General features: G+C 57.0%; 1 protein-coding gene across 7 annotated transcripts in view; it reads left to right on the top strand.

The window, feature by feature from the left end:
- The window catches only part of PLEKHG5 (pleckstrin homology and RhoGEF domain containing G5), a 126,242-nt gene that overhangs the window by 77,328 nt on the left and 25,730 nt on the right, over nt 1-23,184 (top strand). For 3 of the 7 annotated variants that reach the window (XM_073316944.2, XM_073316950.2, XM_073316945.2), the window contains 4 exons: nt 20,901-21,030; nt 21,514-21,616; nt 22,331-22,391; nt 23,000-23,091. In XM_073316944.2, coding sequence (XP_073173045.1) covers nt 20,901-21,030; nt 21,514-21,616; nt 22,331-22,391; nt 23,000-23,091 — 386 coding nt within the window. Of the gene's footprint in view, nt 1-2,056; nt 2,472-15,306; nt 15,403-15,869; nt 16,666-19,440; nt 19,549-20,900; nt 21,031-21,513; nt 21,617-22,330; nt 22,392-22,999; nt 23,092-23,184 lie in introns of those variants that run through there. The other 4 variants (XM_073316947.2, XM_073316946.2, XM_073316943.2 and 1 more) reach the window with 4 other exon arrangements.

Below are 23,184 nucleotides of genomic sequence, written 5' to 3'. Positions count from 1 at the left end.
GCGAGGCACAGTGGGGTGCTGTAGCTCAGGACATAACTGCACTGGTGGTGTGAAGCCTGCCCCCTGCTCTGTCTCTGCTTCTGGCCAGCACTGCTATCTGGGGCTGCCTTGCCCGCCATCCTCAGGCTGTGTCTGGCCTCTCCTTGGGGTGAGGAGGAGGGGGGCCGAGTCTCGCCTGAGCAGGGGCCTGGCTGAGCCCTGGGGTCAGTTGTAACCTATCTGGGGCTCGTTCTTTCTGCCTTAGAGGGTGCTCCGGCAGACAGCATTCAAGTTCCCCACCTGCCCAGCGGCTGCACCCCCAGGAGGCAGGGACACAAGCTGACTGAGCCCTTTAGCAGGGAAGGATGGGTGGTAAGTGCTATCGGAGGTGGGGCAAGCTGCTCTGCCCCAATGCACACAGCTGGGCTGAGGCCCACAGTAGCCGCTCAGCAGCCTCGCACAGACAGGCCTGGCCAGCTGCCCCATGCCAGCAGCGTGGAGCTCCTTCCCAGAGCAGTTCAGGCCACACGGAGCAGAGGGGGAGTCTCCTGAGGCCGGAGCTGAGCGCCTCTTGGGACGGGTGCTTCCCAGCCCCAGCCGTCCTGCTGTGGGTTTATCATTCAGCTCGAGCCGGCTGGCCTGCGGTATCTGTTACAACATGCCTGTGGTGACTCAGAGAGAGCAGGGACTAACGAGCGTGTCTGGGCTCTGCCAGGGCTCTGGGGCGGGCCCCCGAGCTGGACCTCGGGATTCTGGCCTGGAGAGGCTGTGGTGTCAGATCTCACCTGACGCCCGGGGTCCTCGCTCTGCGGGGCTCTCTTTCAGAGGTCTGTGTCCAAGACTGGCTAGGCACAGAGGCCTGAGCGTGCCCAGCAATGGGGGTGCTGATCTGTGGGCGTGGAGGGACCTGGGCGAAGCCAGAGTCCATGTCCTAGAACATCTAGGCAGCTGCAGGCCTGCGGCGTCCCTGTTCCCTAACGAAGGTAGCTCCCACTGAGGCCACAGCACAGGCTCCCCTCCTGACGCTGCTGGCCACGGGCTTGTCCCTGGGGAGAGCCCCCCTCTGGGAACCTGCCTTTGCTTACAGGGGCACGTTTCTGCCCCCGCAGCACAGCCCCTAAGGGCCAGGGAGGGGCTGCTGCTACCTGCCACAGCCACCACCCCCTCAGGATGACGAGCGCTGGGAGTAGGCCCTGGCACGCAAAGCGGCCGTGACGTACTAGCAGAGCAGGCTGCCCATGGCAAGAATCCAGGTGCTCCCAAGCATATAGCCTTGTCTGTGTCTAGCCACGTGGGAGACAGTGACGCAGGTACCAGGAGGGCAGATGGCTGCAGAGCTCAGGAGGGCGCAGGCCCCCTCGGCCCATGTGAACTACTTTCTCTCTGTGTCTCTGCAGCAGGGGCAGCCCCAGCTTGGCTCAGCCCCACAGACACAGTTACTGTTGAGCAACTCTGGGGGCAGCACTGACAGAGGGCCAGGGGATTGGGCTGGGGTGAAACCCACAGCTGGTGGGCGAGATGGCCCTGCTTCTACCCTTGAGTCCCAGAGGAACCTGCAGAGCTCCCACCTGGGGTGCTGCTGTGTGAGGGGCAGGCGTGGCCTGGAGTCGAGGGCTGCCCTGTGTGTAACGTGTCAGCAGTGTCCAGCAGCTGGGTGAGCTCCCTGGGCATTAATCAGCAAAGCCTCCAGCCCAGGTGTGAAATCACCCACATCTTCCAGCTGGGGATGCTGAGCCTCACGGGGGACGAGGGGGCAGGGGAGTACCCAGTGTAGGCCCCAAGCCCACGTGCCCGTGTCCCAGCCTCTGCTGTAACCACCAAAGCACACTCCTCCCAGAGCTTACTCAGAACCCAGGCGTCCTGGCTCCCATTCTGAACCACTGGGCCGCGCTGAGGCCATGGCAGTGGGGCACAGCTGGGCTTTGGCTTTGCTGCGTGGGTGTGCGGGGGGAGGTGGTTCCTGCTGCCCTTATCTGGCTGGCCTGGCCCTTAGCACCATGTGCAGCAGCTGCCCTGCGCATCTCCATGGCAATGGCTGTGTGAGGCTCCTGCTGGGGCGTGAAAGGCTGAATTCCAGTGGCTGGTTAGTTGCTGGAGGAGCAGGTCTAGGCATTGCGATGGGGCCTGGCCTCCGGGGGGCATCTCTTGGAGGGGCCGCTCCACAAGGATTCCCGGCCATTGTGCGGGGCTGCATTCAGGGCTGCCAAGCTGCTCTGTGGATGCAAAGGAGAATCGCGAAAGGCCTTGGCAAGAGAGATGCGCCAGCTGATGTGTCCTGATCCCTCGGCTGGGTGTGCTGGGGCAGCCCTGGGGTGCAGGTGAGCTGCTGCCCGCTGGCACAGGCGGGTGCAGAAGGAAGGCAAGCAGACGGCCTTGCTGCTGCTGTTCTTGCAGCCACCTCCCTGCTGGGGCAGCCAGTGCCCTGCTCCCCAAGGGCTGTAGGAGCTTCAGGGAGGGGAGCCTCGTGGGCTCGGGGTGTCCTGTAGAGCAAGGTAAGTGACTGGAGGTGAGGGAGGGCAGGGTGGGTTTCATGTCCGACTTCCCTCCCCTGTTAGAAACAGGTCAGTGCTTAGTGAGTTCAGGGTGACTCCCCAGCGCCCAGGGACGAGCCACAGCTGGAATAATGCTGCATTATCAGGGAACGAACAAGTCTCCCTGCCCCCCAGCCTGGCATCCCACGGACCCTTGTGTGCTCCCAGCACTCGGAGGCAGTGTGCTGACTGGAAGGAGAGCCAGTGCGAGCATCTGCAGCAACCACTGGGCTCTGCTGGGAGAACGGTTCCTGTGCCGGCACTGGGGAAAGCTTGGTGCAGCAGCTAGCGGAAAGGGGGGGTGGGCATGGAACCTGCACAACTGAGAGAGAAATGGGTGCCTGGGAGAGGAGGTGGACGGTCTCCCGTTGGGGCTCCAGCCAGAGGCTCCCACCTAAGCTCTGTCGGGCTAGGTCTGTGAGCCGAAAGGGAGAATTCATGTGAAGGCTCCCACTGGCTTTGCCCATTTGCATTATACAATTCAGGGTTTGCTTTCCAAGGGCCCCAGGAGCTGGGTGAGGTCTGTGCTGGGGTGGGGGTGAGGTTCTGGCTGCTGGGGGCAGGGGTATGCTGGTATGCGGCTTCCTTCTGGCAGTGGTGTATTGATGTGGTCTCCAGTACCAACTGTGGGGACTTCCCAGACAGATCCCATTGTGTACCGACCACAGGGAGCGGAGTGTTGGCAGTGGCAGGGCCTTGGTGATCGTTGGCAGCATGTGATGCATTTGTGGAGCAGCTAAATCTAACGGCAAAGGGGGGCTGACGGGGGAAGGCCCAGCACATACCAGGCTCAGAGAGGCTGCAGGTGACATAAGTTTGTCAAAAATCAGTTACCTCTGCCTCATAGATTTTTATTTCTCTGGTGTCTTCCCCATATTGGTGGTCTTTAAAATTCAGCTGTTTGGCCTTTACTAACTAAACCCTAGAAAGCCCAACAACAAGAGCGAATTGTCTCCACACGTGTCTGTCTCGCTAGAGCGGACCGGCACTCTGCTTCTGCCCGGCGTCAGGGTGAAGTGAGCAGCAGGAGAGTTAGCAGTGAGGCTCAATCGCCTGCACTCATGTCTGCCGTTAGGAGACCGTGGCCCGAATCAAATGCACACGCAGTCCTTGCTCCTGTAACCAACCCCTCACTAATGACTGGGGGGCTCCAGGTCAGTTAGTTGAATGGACTGTGCAAAGGCCAGTACAATCCTCACAAAATGGGCTCAGTTTACGTTTTCCCCTCTCCGGCTGGTTCGAGTTACCGGGCTGTGAGCTGGGGACTATACCGCGGGGGGTGCCCTGCGAGCTCCCTGCAGCCTCTCGTTCAGTCCTTGCTGCGTAGTGGAGTGAGAGCATCTGTCTGTGGGCAGGGTTCAGTGCGGCGGGACTGTGCGTTCTGGCTGTAACCTCTTCCTTCGGGCCATACGCCTGCAGCCGGCTGGGAGCAGGGCTGCAGGGTGTAGAGCGCCCCAGGACAGCAGGCTCAGGGCCAGTGCAAAGTGAGGCGACCTCAACTTCCTCCGGTGAAATTGCTCCCCTCGGGGTTGTTGGTGAGGCTGTCAGTTCTCTGGGGCATGAACATGCCGGGCGTTTGTACACAGAGGCCATGAACCGAGGAGTAACCAGATCCCACTCAGTGGAGTCTAGGAGTGGGTGCCACATTCAGACTGCACAGCAAACCAGACACTTGCCATGCATGCGGCTGCGCTGCAGCGTTGACCGTCGTACGCAGATGAGTGTGTCAGAAACCCGGTCTTCACGGGGTAGTTACTGGGCCACAGCTCTCCTGGGAGGAGGTGTCGCTTGGCAGGAGCCTGCGAGGCTGACCTTCCAGCTGTGAGTGCAGGCTGACGGGTGAGAGGGAGTGAAGAGCTGGAGCAGCGGAGGGCGTGGGGGCAGAGACTCAGACCCCCCACATGCAGCGAGAGTACCGTACCTAGGCTGGGCTGTGGGCCTGGGAGTGGAAGCCTGTCTGGGCAAACAAGGAAGAGCAGATGGAGAGCACACTGAAAATCTTACTCACTTCAAATCCAAGAGGTGCCTCACCTACTTAGTCACCATTCGGTCATGGCTGAGATTCCACCCAACCCTCCCGGAGAGATGAGTCAGTGGGGTTTGCGCGGAGGACACAGGCTGTCTGGCTGGCTCGGGGGACTGCAGGAAAGTCTCCGGCTCTGGAAGAGACAGGCGGCCCTGTGGATCGTGGAGCTTCCCTGTGGGGTGGTCGCTGCTGGCTAAGCTGAAGGTGCTGCGTTTGTTGTTGGCTGCTGTGGCCAGAGGTGAGTCTGGAGCCAGGGGATTAGTGGTTTGTCTTTCCATGAGCCCTGAGTCTGCCTTGGCAAAGGATACTCAGTTGCTCCTGCTGCTCGGGCCAGGGGCAACTGGCATTAGGTTTCCTAGTTGCTGCGAGCTTTAAAAATTCAGCAATGAGCTGGAGTTGCAGCTGCCTCATTCCCCCTGCTTCAGCCAGGCGGGGTTTGTGCTTGCCTCTGAGTTTCAGAGGGCTTAGACTTGCCGTGAACTGTGCCAGATCTGTGCTCTCCACCCTCTTGGCTGGAGGTGACACCTGTGTGCTGCCATCACTTCCTCTGTGTGTGTGTGTGTGTGTGTGTCTGGCCCCCCTGCAGAGACATCCCAGCCGCACTCCAACTCACATTCACTTCCTACAGCAGGCCACCTCCCTCCCTGACTCCCTTCCATCTGTGTGGAGACGTTCAGTGCTGCAAATACTGCATGTTCCCTGGCCACCAAACTGTCAGCCCGATCAGGGCTAATGTGGCTTCCTAGCTGCTCGCTGGGCTGACTCCCCTTGACTCTGATGACCCCAGCCAGATGCCTGGCCTGGCTCTTGGTGACATCCTGGAGCATGGAGATTGTGTTGTCTTGGGAAGTTGGCGGCAGCTGCAGGTGCAGCCCGGGTCTCACATCTGACAGACAGATTTTTTTTATTTTTTTTTGGTCCACTCTATGAGAACCCTGTGGCTGCATGGCAGAGAGTCTGGCTGTGTCTGGGGGACTTTGGATTGTGGAAAGTTGTGGCCGGGATGCAGGGAAGGCACAGAGCTACATCCCCAGATCTGCAATGGCTAAAGTACTTCCCAGGGCTGCACCTGGGCTTTGAGCTGTGGATGGAAGTGGGGAGTTAGATAAGGAGAAGCTTCTGCCAGTCTCTGCTCACTTCCATCCAGGAGCTCAGAGCGCTCTGACCATTAATGAATGAAGCTGCCGTGGGCAGGGGGTGCTGTGGGGATGGTCCCCTTTTGGCAGAATGTTTAAATGACTTCCCTAGGGGCACACAAGATATTTGTGGCAGAGCCTGGAATATCACCCAGGAGTCCTGTGCTTTATCCATGTCCAGGTTTCCTCTTGCTACTGCAAACCCCTAGTGCTGCCCTGAGCAGGCTACAGGGGCAGGAGATCCCTGAGCATGCACACCGGTAACTGTGTGTGTGTTTCTGTGTGTGTGTGTGTGTGTTTCTGTGTGTGTGTATCACCAGGTGAGCTCCAGGTGAGCTGTGTCTGTATGGGTGTGTACATCAGCCCCCAGTGTAACTCTGTGTGTATGGGGAGGTAACTGGTGTGCACACTCACAAGCCAGTGACCCTGGCATCAGATTGGGGGGGGGAAAGTAAATGGTGGTACTCTCCCAGGCTCTGCCCACTATCCAAGCTCCACCCATTCATGATGCCAAAATCATGTAGATCTTCATTGTGTAGATCTTCTTACAGTGATTGTCCTTTCTTGCTTCAATCAGCAGAGAAAGAGTTAACAAATTTGACATTATAATAGCCATCATTAGTCTTCAGAATGAACACTGAGGCAAATAGAGGCAGTTCTCATAGTAGGCTTTCTGAAGATATGGCTGGGTTAGTTTGCATTCAGTTCACATTTTGAAGGTTTTCTATACAACCTTGAGGGCTTGAGTCTTCATTTTTTATGAATGAAATGTTACATTCTGAAGTATAAAATGCAGCCACCAGGGAAAAGTACCAGATCAGCAGCCCAGCTGGGCCTCTGTGCTTGTGGTTTCCACTGTGCTGATGTGCTCACAACCCAGCCCCGCACCAGACAGCATGTGATGAGCTCCTGAGGCAAGTCCCCTGCTCTTTATTTGCAAAGGTTCAGCATAAGAACAGAACTGTTCAGTAAGGAAGAGCTGCCAAACCCTTATGGCTTTGAATACGTAGGGATCCAGATTGAGAGCTCTGATTGCACCCATGCTCTGTATTGCATGGCATTTTGACTGACTAGCGCTGGCCTAGCTTACTTCCCTTCCAGCTGGTCTCCAAGGGACCAATCAGGCCTGATCTACACACAGCTTTTGCATCAATTTAACTGTTTCCTCCCCCAAATTGGTGCAAACACCGTGTACAGACCATCCCAGAGGGGTGTTTTACATGCAGCACCTCCTGCTGGGAGCTGCATTTGTGGGCCAGGCTAGTCCAGCAGGACACAGGAGGCTCAGCAGTTTGTGGATACCATTTGGCTAACTCCAGGCTCTGATGCTTCTGAGATGTCATCGATTCCAAGGCCAGAAGGGACCATCGTGATCCTCTAGTCTGACCTTTTGGATAGCACCGGCCGGAGACCTGCCCCAACGCAATTCCTAGAGCAGATCATTTAGAAAAACATCCAGTCTTGAGTTAAAAATGGCCAGTGATGGGGAATCCACCATGGCTCTGGGTCAATTGTTCCACTGATTAATTGCTCTCACTGGTAGAAAATTACACCTTATTTCCAGTCTGACTGTGTCTAGCTTCAAATTCCAGCCATTGGACCGTGTTACAGTTTTCTCTGCTAGACTGAAGAGCCCATTATCAAATTTCTGTTTCCCATGGTAGATACATATAGATGGTGATCAAAGTCATCCCTTAGCCCTCTCTTTGTCAAGCGATATAGATGGAGCTCCTTGAGTCTATCACCACAAGACAAGTTTTGTAATCCTCTAATCATTCTTAGGTTTCAGAGTAACAGCTGTGTTAGTCTGTATTCGCAAAAAGAAAAGGAGGACTTGTGGCACCTTAGCGACTAACCAATTTATTTGAGTATGAGCTTTCGTGAGCTACAGCTCACTTCATCGGATGCATACTGTGGAAAATACAGAAGATGTTCTTATACATACAAACCATGAAACTAATCATTCTTGTGGCTTTTCTCTGACCCCTCTCCAATTTATCAACATCCTTCTTGAATTGTGGGTCCCAGACCTGGACTCACTATTCCAGCAGTGTCACACAAGTGCTGAATACAGAGGTCAAATCGCCTCTCTGCTCCTACTTGAAATTCCCGTTTCTGCATCCCAGGGTCGCATTAGCTCTTCTGGCCACAGTATCGCACGGGGAGCTCATGTTCGGCTGATTATCCCGCCTCCCCAATCTTTTCAGAGTCGCTGCTTCCCGGGGTAGAGTCCCCCGCCCTGTCAGCATGGCCGGCAGTCTCTGGTCTAGGTGCACATATTTACATTGAACTGTGTGGCTTTCGGGCAGACTCAGCTGGAAGAGGTACTTGTGCTGAACATTTGGTTGCAGGCCCCAGTTCTGTGATCGCTTTCTCTAGTGCTGCTTTTCTCTGGTTTTAGCATCGGAGACCTGCCCAAGGCTCAGAGTTGGTCACCACAGTGTGTAGCTTGGTCTTTTTATCTGAAACTGCCAGGGCTGAGGTTTCAGTGACTCGCAGTCCGACTCTGGGGCCACTGACTTCAGGCTGTGGGCGCGTCTGGGAGCGAGGAAGGCACCCGTTTGGGTGCATGTGGTCGCTGGAGTTATCCGGGAGAGGCACTCCCAGTCCCGGCACAGGCGGTGCGCAGGTGTGCTTGCCGCGGAAGAGGCCCTTGGCCACAGAGGCCATCTGGCTGGCTTGTCCCAGGAGACATGCCGAGCTTCTCGGCTCCTCTCTCACCAGCCATGTGAGCTGACATGGCAGGGAGGGGCGGGACGAGCTGTACTCAGAGATCCTGCTGGGCTGTGTGCCTCGGCGAGGAGAGACATGCCCCACCCCAGAGCCCCAGTGTGGCGGGACTACTAACCCCGGCTCAGCCTCTGGCTCCATGGGCTAGTGGGTGTCCCAGTGCAGGGCAGTGCTCTGCATCCCCCTTCCACCTCCCTCCTTAGACCTGTTGCTCTCTGGACATGGCAGCACCTCTCAGGGTGGATCTGCACCCTGCAGCGGTGGGCTCTGTGGCACCATGGGGTGATCACGGGCCCAGGAGTGGTACCCACAGCCCTTCTGAGCCCGTCATTGGTGCGGATCCAGGGCCTGTGTCCCTTTGCTATGAGCCCATCGTCACTGGAGTGCAGTGAATGCAGGGCCCCGGGTTTGACCCTGGTGGGACTGAGTGCACTGCAGGGAGCATCCTGCGAGCTGCCTGCACTGACCTCCGAGATAGCCTAGTGCTTTCTGCTCTGTGACTGCACCTCCCCAGAACTGAGCGCCTCCCTGGTGCGCTGACTGAGGGTGGGGAGCATGGGAGCTGGGGTTCAGGGCATGGGAGCAGATTGGAGCTGTGTGGGAAGGCTCAGGCTATACCCATGGGAGTGCAGGCCAGGAGAGCTGATTCTCCAGCCGCACTCCGCACGGGGCTGCTTGCCCCTGGCGGAGTCCGGGGAAGGGTCTGAGCTTTGGAAGAGCCTGGAAAGGAGAACTTGCGGGAACAGATGTTCATGCTGGAGGAAGAGACTTCAGGGAGTTGAATCATAACTCAGACCAGCTCAGCACCGTTCCCCTCCGGCCTAGCCTGGGGAGACAGCTCTTGGCCTGGCTCTGCTCTGTATGGCACCACCTTCCAACCCAGCCTGGAGGAGACTGCTGCTGGCTTGGCCCAGCTCCATGTGGCTTCATGCCCCGCCTGGGGAAGATGGGTCCTGGCCTGGCCCAGCTCAGCACGGCCTGCCCATCAGCCCAACACTGAGGAAGACTCCTGGCATGGCCCAGCTCGGCCCTTAGAAAGGCAGCTCCCAGTATAGAGCACGGTGCAGCTCCTGCTGGGGCAGGGCTCTCTGGACTGGCCAGCACTGAGTCGCACACCCAGATAGTCCAGGAAGCCCAGGGGATGCTCCAGGCTGTGGTGCCATAGAAGGGAGCGGACAGGATGCACCTGTCATGGAGTCCCTGGGCGATGCTCTGGAACTGTTCCCCATGAAGCCAGTCAGGACTCTGGGGAAGTCTCCTTTCTGTGAGCAGCCTGTCTGCAGGACACAAAGCTCACACAAAGAAAAGGAGTACTTGTGGCACCTTAGAGACTAACCAATTTATTTGAGCATCAGCTTTCGTGAGCTACAGCTCACTTCATCGGATGCATACTGTGGAAAATACAGAAGATGTTTTTATACACACAGACCGTGAAAAAAATGGGTGTTTATCACTATAAAACGTTTTCTCTCCCCCCACCCCACTCTCCTGCTGGTAATAGCTTATCTAAAGTGATCATTCTCCTTACAATGTGTATGATAATCAAGGTGGGCCATTTCCGGCACAAATCCAGGTTTTCTCCCCCACCCACCCCCCCGCCCCCACAAAACCCACTCTCCTGTTGGTAATAGCTTATCTAAAGTGATCACTCTCCTTACAATGTGTATGATAATCAAGGTGGGCCATTTCCAGCACAAATCCAAGATTTAACAAGAACGTCTGGGGGGGGAGGGGGTAGGAAAAAACAAGGGGAAATAGGTTACCTTGCATAATGACTTAGCCACACCCAGTCTCTATTCAAGCCTAAGTTAATTGTATTCAATTTGCAAATTAATTCCAATTCAGCAGTCTCTCGTTGGAGTCTGTTTTCAAAGTTTTTTTGTTGAAGGATAGTCACTTTGAGTTCAGAAATCGAGTGACCAGAGAGATTGAAAAAAGAAAAGGAGTACTTGTGGCACCTTAGAGACTAACCAATTTATTTGAGCATGAGCTTTCGTGAGCTACAGCTCACTTCATCGGATGCATGCCGTGGAAACTGCAGCAGACTTTATTTATACACAGAGAATATGAAAAAATACCTCCTCCCACCCCACTGTCCTGCTGGGAGGAGGTATTTTTTCATATTCTCTGTGTATAAATAAAGTCTGCTGCAGTTTCCACGGCATGCATCCGATGAAGTGAGCTGTAGCTCACGAAAGCTCATGCTCAAATAAATTGGTTAGTCTCTAAGGTGCCACAAGTACTCCTTTTCTTTTTGCGAATACAGACTAACACGGCTGTTACTCAGAGAGATTGAAGTGTTCTCTGATTGGTTTATGAATGTTATAATTCTTGACATCTGATTTGTGTCCATTTATGCTTTTACGTTTAGACTGTCCAGTTTGACCAATGTACATGGCAGAGGGGCTTTGCTGGCACATGATGGCATAGATCACATTGGTGGATGTGAAGGTGAACGAGCCTCTGATAGTGTGGCTGATGTTACTAGGCCCTGTGATGGTGTCCCCTGAATAGATATGTGGGCACAGTTGGCAACGGGCTTTGTTGCAAGGATAGGTTCCTGGGTTAGTGGTTCTGTTGTGTGGTTGCTGGTGAGTATTCGCTTCAGGTTGGGGGGCTGTCTGTAGGCAAGGACTGGCCTGTCTCCCAAGATTTGTGAGAGTGATGGGTCATCCTTCAGGATGGGTTGTAGATCCTTGATGATGCGTTGGAGAGGTTTTAGTTTGGGGCTGAAGGTGATGGCTGGTGGCGTTCTGTTATTTTCTTTGTTAGGCCTGTCCTGTAGTAGGTGACTTCTGGGAACTCTTCTGGCTCTATCAATCTGTTTCTTCACTTCCGCAGGTGGGTATTGTAGTTGTAAGAATGTTTGATAGAGATCTTGTAGGTGTTTGTCTCTGTCTGAGGGGGTTGGAGCAAATGCGGTTGTATCGTAGAGCTTGGCTGTAGACAATGGATCGTATGGTGTGATCAGGGTGAAAGCTGGAGGCATGTAGGTAGGAATAGCGGGCAGTAGGTTTCCGGTATAGGGTGGTGTTTATGTGACCATCGTTTATTAGCACTGTAGTGTCCAGAAAGTGGATCTCTCGTGTGGACTGGTCCAGGCTGAGGTTGATGGTGGGATGGAAATTGTTGAAATCATGGTGGAATTCCTCAAGGACTTCTTTTCCATGGGTCCAGATGATGAAGATGTCATCAATATAGCCCAAGTAGAGTAGGGGCGTTAGGGGACGAGAGCTGAGGAAGCGTTGTTCTAATTCAGCCATAAAAATGTTGGCATACTGTGGGGCCATGCGGGTACCCATAGCAGTGCCGCTGATTTGAAGGTATACATTGTCCCCAAATGTGAAGTAGTTATGGGTAAGGACAAAGTCACAAAGTTCAGCCACCAGGTTAGCCGTCACAGTATTGGGGATGGTGTTCTTGACGGCTTGTAGTCCATCTTTGTGTGGAATGTTGGTGTAGAGGGCTTCTACATCCATAGTGGCCAGGATGGTGTTTTCAGGAAGATCACCGATGGATTGTAGTTTCCTCAGGAAGTCAGTGGTGTCTCGAAGGTAGCTGGGAGTGCTGGTAGCGTAGGGCCTGAGGAGGGAATGTACATAGCCAGACAATCCTGCTGTCAGGGTGCCAATGCCTGAGATGATGGGGCGCCCAGGATTTCCAGGTTTATGGATCTTGGGTAGCAGACAGAATACCCCAGGTCGGGGTTCCAGGGGTGTGTCTGTGCGGATTTGATCTTGTGCTTTTTCAGGGAGTTTCTTGAGCAAATGCTGTAGTTGCTTTTGGTAACTCTCAGTGGGATCATAGGGTAATGGCTTGTAGAAACTCGTGTTGGAGAGCTGCCGAGCAGCCTCTTGTTCATATTCCGACCTATTCATGATGACAACAGCACCTCCTTTGTCAGCCTTTGTGATTATGATGTCAGAGTTGTCTCTGAGGCTGGGGATGGCATTGTGTTCTGCACGGCTGAGGTTATGGGGCAAGTGATGCTGCTTTTCCACAATTTCAGCCCGTGCACTTCGGCGGAAGCAGTCTATGTAGAAGTCCAGTCTGCTGTGTCGACCTTCAGGAGGAGTCCACCCAGAATCCTTCTTTTTGTAGTCTTGATAGGGAGGTCTCTGTAGATTAGTATGTTGTTCAGAGGTGTGTTGGAAATATTCCTTGAGTCGGAGATGTCGAAAATAGGATTCTAGGTCACCACAGAACTGTATCATGTTTGTGGGGGTGGAGGGGCAGAAGGAGAGGCCCTGAGATAGGACAGCTGCTTCTGCTGGGCTAAGAGTATAGTTGGATAGATTAACAACATTGCGGGGTGGGTTGAGGGAACCATTGCTGTGGCCCCTTGTGGCATGTAGTAGTTTAGAAAGTTTAGTGTCCTTTTTCTTTTGTAGAGAAGCAAAGTGTGTGTTGTAAATGGCTTTCCCCTTCCTGGTTCTGACCTCGGAGCATTCAGCATCCTCTGCCCCTCCGTGCGCTTCCCACAGCGAGTCCGCTGAGGTGGGGCTCCTGGGGAAGCCAGAGGGTCCTGCACCCCAACTTCGCAGTCAGACATGACTCTCAGCCAGCCAGTAAAATAGAGGTTTATTAGACGACAGGAACATGGTCTAACACAGAGCTTGTAGGTGCAGAGAACCAGACCCCTCAGCTGGGTCCATTTTGGGGGGCAGTGAGCCAGACAACCACATCTGCCCTTCACTCCTCGTCCCCAGCCAGCCCCAAACTGAAACTCCCTCCAGCCCCTCCTCCTCTGGGCTTTGTCCCTTTCCCGGGCCAGGAGGTCACCTGATTCCTTTGTTCTCCAACCCTTTAGCTCTCACCTTGTAGGGGGAAGGGCCCAGGCCATCAGTTGCCAGGAAACAGGGTGTCGGCCATTCTCTGTGTCCAGACCCCTGCACACACCTGCCCTCTAGGGCTCTGTAATGATCATACACCCTTACCCCACCACCTAGATACTTAAGAACTGCATAGGGGAAACTGAGGCACCCTCACACTATTCAGAGGAAACATTAAGAACAGTCCCACTTCGTCACAGCACCAGCCTCTGGACTCGTGAAAGCACCTCAGCCCTGATGTCAGCGGGAGGGTGGAGGGTGGGGTGGGAACCTACGGGATCGGAAGGAGGGCAGGAAGTTGGGGTGGGGTTGGAGGTGTGTGGGGTGGACTCTTCCCCTGCCTTACTCCATAGACCCATAGGCCCCCTCTGCTTCCCCCCGGGGAGTCCTGCCTCAGGAAGATGGGACTGAGCATTCCTGCTATCCTGCGAGTTCCCAAGGGCCATACGTGTCCTCTGTCTGGCCCCTGCCTGGGCCTGCCTCCCTCGCTGCATGTCATCTTCTCCAGCTGTCATGACAGGAGCCCCAGCGTGAACGGCTCTGAGGCCAAAAACGTCCTGAGTGGCCATGAATGTAGGCAGACTCCACCTCTGACTGCCTGACTCCTCTCCCCCAGGTGTCAAATCTGCATGTTGTAGTGAAGAATGGTGAAAATCCTGCAGCTCTCTTGTGAATTCTCGTGAAATGAAAGCTGGTGGCACTCCCAAGGCCTGTTGGGGGATCCCCCAGACAAGCTTAGGGTGGGGGAGGGGAGCAAGCTGGTTGCAACGGGGACCTCCTTGCTGTGCAGGTAACTGGGCTGCAGGGGCTCAGACCAACCCTACATAGGGAGGGGTCCCTCCGCCGTGGTGCAGCACTGGCCATAGCCGCAGGCAGAGGTTAATTTGTAATGAAAGAGGTGCCAGGGCTCATTACGAATGCAGCAAGCCGAGAGGTGCCCCGCGGGGCTCAGCCCTGCCAAGCCCTGGCACAGATTAAGCCCTGACTGCATGTCCCAGACCTGGCACCCAGCCCAAAGGGTGACCCCTGGCCCTGTTGCAGGCAGGCCCCTGGCCCAGTCTCTCCCTCCACCGGATTCTCTTCTGAGCAGCTCTCTGGATATACCAGCGTGCCAGGGATTAACTCCATAGGCACAGGGTGCTGCTGGGTACCCCAGCCCTGAGCCCAGGCCATGTTCTGCACAGCCCCTTGCAGCCTGCCTCCCTACACCGGTCTCTCGGGCAGTGCCCGGGGCTGGAGGTGCTTGGGGGCTCGCCAGCCATATCCTACCCCTGTCGCTGCTGTCTGGGCTGAGCGGGGATTGCGCGGACAGCCTGACCTTGCCCGCAGACTGTGAGTTGTGTGCTAATGGCCTCCCTTGGCTGCAGCCGCTGAGGCAGTTCCTGCAGCTGCTGGCAGGAAGAGGGAGCTCAGCACTATGAGCCGGTCGCCCAGCGTGCAGGCCTGAGCCCTTTGTGCACCTTGCTCCACTGTGGGATGCCCTGGCATGACATGCCTGCATGCTGCTGCGGCCTGTTCCCGCTGCTCTGCTCCCTGTGGGGCGGGCGGGGGCAGGGAGAGATCCCACCCCACAGAGCAGTAGAGATGCCATGTGCGGCAGGTCGGGCTGGCTTGTCTCTGCTGAATGGGGGGAACCATGGGGCCGGGCCAGTACGGACACCCGGCAAGTGGCTAGGGGGTGCTTCCCCAAGGAGGCTTGGATGCTCGCTGGACAGCCCCCGGCAGGAGGGTCCTCGCACAGAGGAGTCCCTGGTTCTGAGCCCAAGCGCACGTTGAGCGTGTTAGGTGCCATGCCCCCCAGCTGACAGGCAAGTGAGCGCTGGCCCCGAGGGACCCGGACTGCGTGGCATGGTCAGGCCTCAGCCGTGTGTTTAAAAATAACCCCTCTCGCTGTGTCATGGCCCGAAGGCGGCTCAGGCCCAGCGCACAATCGGAGGAAATGGGTCGGCTCACGAGCATTGTTTCGTTGCAGACACTTGTTTCCTTAGTCCTGCTATGGGGACACTGATATTTCAAACACAAAGCAGCTTCCAGAGCGAGCCGGCCACTGCTTCTGCGTGCTGGGTGTATGGGATACAATAGCTATCGGCCCAGGAAAGCGAGGCTGGTGATCTAGGGCTTCGTCCAGCTGGCAGCATGGGGGGCGCCTGGCCCAGCAGCTGGGAGCCGTGAGTACAGTGGGGTGGGTAGCAGGAGTGTGCTGAGCTGTAGGCAGGGAGGGGGGCTGGGGTCTGTGCTGAGGGGTGAGATGGGTAGGTGCCACGGAGTCCCTGGGCGATGCTCTGGAACTGCTCCCCATGAACCCAGTCAGGACTCTGGGGAAGTCTCCTTTCTGTGAGCAGCCTGTCTGCAGGACACACAGCTCACCCGGCTTCCCCCTTCCTGGGTCAGACCTCGGAGCATTCAGCATCCTCTGCCCCTCTGTGCGCTTCCCCCAGCGAGTCCGCTCATGTGGGGCTCCTGGGGAAGCCAGAGGGTCCTGCACCCCAACTTCGCAGTCAGACGTGACTCTCAGCCAGCCAGTAAAACAGAGGTTTATTAGACGACAGGAACATGGTCTAAAACAGAGCTTGTAGGTACAGAGAACAGGACCCCTCAGCTGGGTCCAGTTTGGGGCTGGCTGGGAGCCAGAGGGGTGCAGGGCCTGGACTCCCCCACAATCCGTGACAACTGGTGGCAGGGGTGGGATCTACTGCACCCCATGGATGGCACTTCCTGCAGTAAGTGACTGGGGAGCAGTAAAACGAAGGGGGATTGACGGGGACCAGGTGTGCTGAAGGGTCAGAGAGGAGCAGTTTCGGGGGGCGGTTAACCCCTGGGAGTGTGTGACCATTGAGAAGGACTGTGCAGTAACAGGGTTCCCCTGGGGATTGCAGCGAGCAGTCCAAGGGGCGGAGGAGTCTGCAGCTCAACCCTGGCAAAGAGGAGGTGACCTCGAGAAGGGCTGGCACACTAGGGGTTCTCCCTGGAAACCGTGGGGAGCTGAGAGCACACAGGCCTGTGAGTCCACAACAACTTGGGAAGAGCGGAGTGAGGGCCTGTCACCGTCTCCTTAAGAAGGACATTCATTGTAACCCTGTGCAGAAAGAAAGGATTGAGCATTGGAAAGTTCACCAAAGCACAGTTCATCGTGCAGCTGGAGGAGGATGACCGCGCTAAGGAACAGATTCCTGACCCCAAATGGGGCTATAGCAGGATCTGGGAGCAGCTGGAGTGGTAGCCAGGCATTGCCAAGACTCCTGTCCCCGACCAGAAGAGAGTCTTTACGATGGGGTTCCCCATCGGGGGATCGGAGACGGACGGGATTGGAGCTGAGTCCGAGAGAGCAAGAGGACCGTGGGAGACAGCGAGAGCCCGAGAAAGAGCTGCAGAAGCAGCAGCAGCATGAACTGGCGGTGGGGGAGCGGAGAGGCCTAGGGGACCTCCCCGGGGTGAGTGGGGATAGACCCCGGGGGGCCAGTTCCGCAGGGAACCTCGAGACTAAATTGCTGCCCCTGGTTAAGGAGGGGGGGGATGTGGATGCCCACCTCACTGCCTTTGAGCAGGCTGGAGATTTGAACCAGAGGGACCCTGCGGAAAAGCCCCGGCGTCTAGCTCCCTTGCTGGGTCCCAAGGCCATAGACTCCGTCAGCCCGATGGGTGGGGAGGTGGACAGGCTCCCACTCCTGACCCCAACCTATATGTCTGTGGAGTTTCCTGGGGCCAGGCCCCTCAGACCTCCAGTGGGATCAGAAGGTGATGGTCAATGGGGAGACATTCCTGGGGTGGCGAGATCCTGGGACAGAGAGAACTGTTGTCAGGCCTTGGGTGGTGCAGCCTCAGATGCTGAGGGGCTGTGTGAGCTGGGTGAGGGTCCCAGGGACGAAGCCCCTCGCCCTGCCTATGGCCCAGATCCCTGTGCAGACCCAGGAGGGGTGGGGCTGGCTGGTTGTTGGGGACACCAGCTGTGAGACCCTGTTGTGGGGTGATTGTGTCTCTTTGGGACAGGATCCAGGCCTTGCTCCTGTAACTCCCAAGGGTTTGAATTTGAATCCAGGGAACCCATCGGTGGAGAGGGAAATGGTCAGTGAAAAGGCAGATGACCTGGCTGGCAGGGGGGAGGAGCGGCTAGGCTCAGGCTACCTGCCTGCCTATGACCAGACCCCTGGGGCTCCCCGCCCCCCTTGCACACCGGAGGGGGCTCACGCTGGCTCTGATGCAGTGAGGAAAGCAGGGAGCTCGCTGCCTGCCCCCACTGGGACAGCAAGAGCAGCGCTGAGCACAGTGGGAGCTGAGACCCCAGCTGAGTGGGGGGAGACACAGGCAGGGCAGGGGATCTGTGGGGAGTGGCAAGGTGCTTGGTAAGGAAAGTCTGGATGAGCCTAGGCAGCCTTGTGAGCTGATGGCTGTGTCTAGTCAGCAGGGTGGGAAGGCGAGGAGAGTGGAAGCTGAGTGTCCCTGGCCCTTGCCTGTTAGTTGGGTGGAGAAGTGTGACAGTGAAGGAAATGTGTCTGTGTCTGTCAGGGGTATTGACTTGCCCGTGGAGGGAGCTACCCTGGTCTCCAAGCAGTTGTCTGTGACCAGCCTTGTGTGCTGGGACCAGGGGAATGAGATCCCAAGCTGTGTGTCTGGGAAAGGAGAAAGTGTGTCCGGCTCTTCTTTGTCTGTGGAGCAGACAGAAGGGGCCTTTCAGCCTGTGATGGTTGAGGGTCGTGCAGTTGTCTCAGAGTTTGTTCTGGATTCAGCTAAAGCCCAGGAAGGGAAGGGTCCTAAGTTTGGGTCTGCTCGGGAGAATGGCCCTGTAACTAGGTCGCATCCAGTTAGTGTCTATGTAAAATCCCAGAGCCTAGACAATTCTGTTGCTAGTGTGTGGCTGGGAAAGGGTGCAGCAACTCTGTCTAATCAGGGTGAGATCCTAGCCAGGACACAAGGAGAGCATGAAGATGATGTGATTGTGTTACCTACTGAGGGTGTGGAAACCTGTAGCAAGAAGGAAAAGATTCCTGAACTTGTGGGTGGCAAAGGGAAGGAGAATGCTTCTGACCTTTTATCTAGGAAGTCTGTAAGTTTGCCTGAAAGGGGATTGTGTAGGAATCCGCCGGATGGGCCAGAGGTGATTCTGGATGTAAGGGAGACCCAGAAAGAGTCTGTTGTTGCTCAGGAAAGTGTCCCTCTAGAGCAAGCCCTAGGAGAAGAGGGTAAGAGCAGAATTTCTGTGAGGGGTGAATTGTTGCATAGAAAAGCCCTAAGGAAAGGAATCCTCATGGAGTCTTTGCAAGCAGTTTACTGCAACTGAAGGGTGTGAAAGGGATTTAATCAAGAAAGTTTCAGTTCCTAACTGCCAGAAATTTTCTGTTGTGAATGGATCCACTGACTTTCCTGTTGAAAGATCCAGTGTGGATAGCTCTGAGAAGGTCTCAGATGGAGTGAAAGCTGTTAAGAAAGTTAAACAGTCCTATAACCAAGTGGCTGTGTTTGGCCAGCTTGTTGGGGAGAAGACCCAATCCCAGTTTGACCCCCTGGGCTTTTGGGGTGGCCAAAGGGCACGGGCCGCATAAACCTTCCCAAGTGTGACCTGCAAGTGCTATCGACCACCCCCGACCTAAGGGAGAGCGTGAAACTGGAAGGGCCTGGTGTAACTCCTACCAAGGAATGGGAGAGATGCTGGGGCATCCATGGGAACGTTGGTGGCTTTGAACTTCCCCAGGTCACCAGCTAAAGTGACCCCACTCAGTTCGATCTCGAAGGGGGGAGAGATGTGACAAAGTGGGACTGTTCTTAATGTTTCCTCTGAATAGTGTGGGGGTGCCTCAGTTTCCCCTAGGCAGTTCTTAAGTGTCTAGGGGGTGGGGTAAGGGTGTATGATCATTGCAGAGCCCTAGAGGGCAGGTGTGTGCAGGAGTCTGGACACAGAGAATGGCCGACACCCTGTTTCCTGGCAACGGATGGCCTGGCCCTTCCCCCCTGCAAGGTGAGAGCTAAAGGGTTGGAGAACAAAGGAATCAGGTGACCACCTGGCCCGGGAAAGGGACAAAGCCCAGAGGAGGAGGGGCTGGAGAGAGTTTCAGTTTGGGGCTGGATGGAGGAATGCAGGGAACCCCAGGGCTGGGGTCTAAGCTCCCTGCTCCCCCAGAAGGACTTGACTGAGGGGTCCTGGGTGTACCCACAAGCTCTGTTGTGGACTGTGTTCCTGTTGTCCAATAAACCTTCTGTTTTACTGGCTGGCTGAGAGTCTCAGTGAATCCCAGGAAGAGGGGTGCAGGGCCTGGACTCCCCCACACTCCGTGACAACAGGACAAGAGTGCGATGGGCCAGCACTTCTTTTCCCAGCAAGGGTCTGTCTGCCTCCCTCCCATCCTCTGATCACATTTCTCCTCCCAGGGATGCTGGGCCATGGGGATGGCTCCTTGGTCTCACCCTCTAGCGCTGAGCGGAGCAGGGGCTCCGAGAGAGGGGGCAGAAACCAGGCAGCGTCACTTCCTAGCCCAGTGGCTACAGGAGGCTCTAGCCTCTGTAGAGGGACAGCCCATGCCCTGCTCCTCAGTCTGTCTATCTGTCTCAGGTTCAGTGCCTTCGGGATGGCCCAGGCCTTTGCTTGGTGTCGTATGGATGGGCAGTTTCTAACAGCTCGGGAGATTTGACTGTGCAAGAGAGAAAAGTTCCCTTTGCCTGTCGTCCCTGCTGGCCTGTGAGCAGAGGGCTGAGCTGTGCCCTGATCTCCCATGCTGGCTGCAGGTGGCCTGGCCTGGCCAAGCCCGACCTGACCCTGGGGGAGGCTTCATGTGAGTGTAGGCTGCGGGGGCAGACAGAGCTGAGATGACTAACTGCAGATGCCCAGAAAGCTCCTGTAGCTTGGTGTAAGTGGGCCTCCTGAGTGTCCCCTCGGGTCATGCTACAGGCAGCCTGCCTCAGTTTCCCCCCTTGGACTCGTCTAATAAAACTTCACCCAGGATTTTGTGGTCAAAAATACCCATCCTTGGGAGCTGGGTTGATTAATATAAAATAAACCCCAAACCTAACTCCAAATCCCAGAACCAAGTCTGTCCATCAGCCCACCCCAAACAAGGTGTCTCTCAGGGCCCTTCCTTTGGCAGGCCACTCCCAGTCCCTACCTAACTCCCAGGAGGCTCGGCTAGCCCTGACTTGTTCCGAGCACACTCCCCCTTTGCTGCAGTTTCCTGCCCATTTGTCGGGAAATCACCTGACCTCTCCCAGGTGTGGCTCCTAGTAACCAGGGCTGGCTGGCCCCAGGCCTGCCACCCTGCTCCACTAGGGCATGATGCTCCTTCCCTTGGGAGTGGCAGTAGGTGGCAGCCACAGGGGCCTTTGGGCTCCACTCTCATTGCCAGGCCCAGGAGCTGGACCACGCTGTGGGTTAGAACCGCTTCTGGGCTGTGCCTGGCTGCCCTGCCCCCGGGCAGGGAGGGGGCGGTAGCTGGAGCCCATTCTGGTCATAGCCTGGGGCCCATACGGGGGTGGCACGGGGGTATGCCAGGGAAGGTGTCTGGCTCTGCCTGCCGGGGAAATCCCAGTGGTTGGATCCATTGGCACTGCAGCCCCTTTACTGCAGGGAGCAGTGAAGGGACCTGGTGTAACCAGCAGGCAGCCTGGTCTCTGGCTCACCCTGCATCTCCAGCCCGCTGGTAGCGGGTCAGGGCTCTGTCCAATGGCCTCTCACCTCTTGCAGGTATGTCACCACGCCGAGTGCCAGCAGGTGAACCACAGCAGTCCCCTGAACCTCTGTGAGGCCTGTGACCACAAGTTCCACGGCACCATGCACTTTGACGGGCACATCCGCTTCGACCTGCCCCCCCAAGGTGAGAGCCTTGGCCCTGGGGGTGGCTGGGGCCTGGTGAACATAACCCTCCTTCCCCGTGGGGCACGGTCAGCGATGGGGCTCCCTCCTCAGCTGGCCTCGTCCCAGGGGCTCCTCCTCCCCGCTGCGGGGATTTGCCCTGTTCTCATCCTGGGGGCCTGTTCCCAAGGGCTCAGCCTCCCAGAATGCTCCCCTCAAGCCCTACCACGCCAAATGCCCCGCCGCAGGGCTTCTTGCCAGCAGAGCACCAGGCAGGGGAACGGATCCTCGTGGATGGCGCGGCCTGTCAGCGGAGGGAGCAGTGATGGGGCTGTTGGAAGAGGCAGCAGGAGAGGCTTCCCCATGCGGCTGCAAAGCCCCCAGTCTCCCAGCCCTAGAGCTGCCGGGCAGGAGTGCTGAGCCTAGGGACTAGGGAGTTGACCTGTGCCCGGGATCTGACGGGGCTCGGTCTCCTGGGTGACTCATCCGTTGTTCCTGGTTGCAGGTTCCATTCTGGCCCGGAACGTATCCACACGGTCATGCCCCCCACGCACCAGCCCTGCCTCCGACGTGGAGGAGGAGGACGAAGGGCTAGTGGATGGGAAAGGGTGAGTATGTTCATGTGAAGGGCTAGCGGTGGTGCTTCCGTCTCCTGGGCAGCAGACAAGATGGGTCTCAGAGGCAGCGGGATGCCGGGGCTCAAGGGGCAGGGGGACCTGGGTACGGGGACACTGGGCAGCTGCACTTAACAATCAAGACACCAGGTCTAAGGCTGCAGAGTATGGTCTGGATGCGCTGATGCCTCCCCAGGGTCGGGGGCTTGTCTCAAAGACTGAATGAACCACTGTGGAGCGCTGGCTATCTCTGTGCAGGGGGTCACCTGAGACCCTCTGCTCATTTCTCCCGCCCCAACTGCTGCCCTGCCCTGCTCCCCCTCCCTTCTCGCTGCCGCTGATCCCTAACTCGTGGATCCTGCGCAGTGGGTCAGAGCCCTGTGCCAGGGGCCGTATGGGACGTTACTCCAGGCGAGGAGGTTCGGCTCCCGTTGGCTGTAGCTGGGGTGACCATGGGGTGAAGGGGCCTGGTGTAATGTGGCTGGGAGTCGGGTTCCAGTGGCAGTAATAGGGAGGAGCAGCTGCTGCTTGCCCTGGGGCTTTGGAGTCTGCTCAGACCCTGGGTCCTGGCGTGGGGTGGGGGATGGGGCTCTCTGACCGCCATTGCTCTTGCCAGGCCCAGGCTCCGTGTGCCAGGCCCAGGCTCTGTGTGCCAGGCCCAGGCTCCGTGTGCCAGGCGATCCCTGTAACTGTGTTTGTGCCATGTAGGGACAAGAAGAGCTCGGCGCTGAAGCTCCCCAAGAAGAAAGCCCGGCGCAGACACACGGATGTAAGGAGCCCGGCTTTGTCTCTTGCTTTGTGACTCATGGGGCCCTGGCAGTTGGCTCTGGGGACGGGCTGCTGGGCCTGGGCATGGAACCAGAGCCCTGGAGCAAGTGTCCCGTGCTGGGACAGGGGGGCCTCGCTTGGCTGCTGCCCAGAGCCGTTTGGGATGCTGTGAGGTCCGACGCTCAGCAGCTCTGGTTTGAAGGGCAGCAGGGGAGCGTAGCCTGCCTGCTGCAGTCTGTCTGTCTGTCCCAGCTCCTCACAGAGCCAGAGTGTGGGTGACCCCACCAGTGACAGGCCCCCATCCCCAATTCTAGCGAGGGCTCCATCCCCCGGATTCCCGCTGGAGCGGCTCTCACTGCATAGCTAGGCCTGTGCCAACCGTGCTGTCTGCGGGACCCCCTACCAGGGGTGGATTCCCCTGCCAGCTCTGGCACAGCTGTGCAAGGAGACAGGCCGGGACTAAGGAGGGGGCCATGGAGTTGCCCAGATTTGCGGGGTTGATGGTCAGGCAGGTGAAAGCTGGGGGCACCGACCCTGCAGGATGGAGGGCCGGCTCTGGGTCCATGGCTCTTGGGCAACGGCTTTGCTAACTCCTGCCCCCTACCCCAGGACCCCAGTAAAGAGTGCTTCACCCTGAAGTTTGATTTGAATGTGGACATAGAAACAGAGATCGTCCCAGCCATGAAGAAGAAATCCCTGGGGTGAGTCGTGGCCACCGAGCTAGACTGGCTGGGACCCTGGGACTGCTCCTGGGGTGGGGCAAAGAGTGGGCCTGTGACTCCGGGTGCCGTGCA

This window comes from Lepidochelys kempii, chromosome 18 (assembly GCF_965140285.1).
Source record: "Lepidochelys kempii isolate rLepKem1 chromosome 18, rLepKem1.hap1, whole genome shotgun sequence".
In the NCBI taxonomy this organism is placed as follows: domain Eukaryota; kingdom Metazoa; phylum Chordata; order Testudines; family Cheloniidae; genus Lepidochelys; species Lepidochelys kempii.
This window is presented reverse-complemented; position numbering and strand designations above follow the sequence as displayed.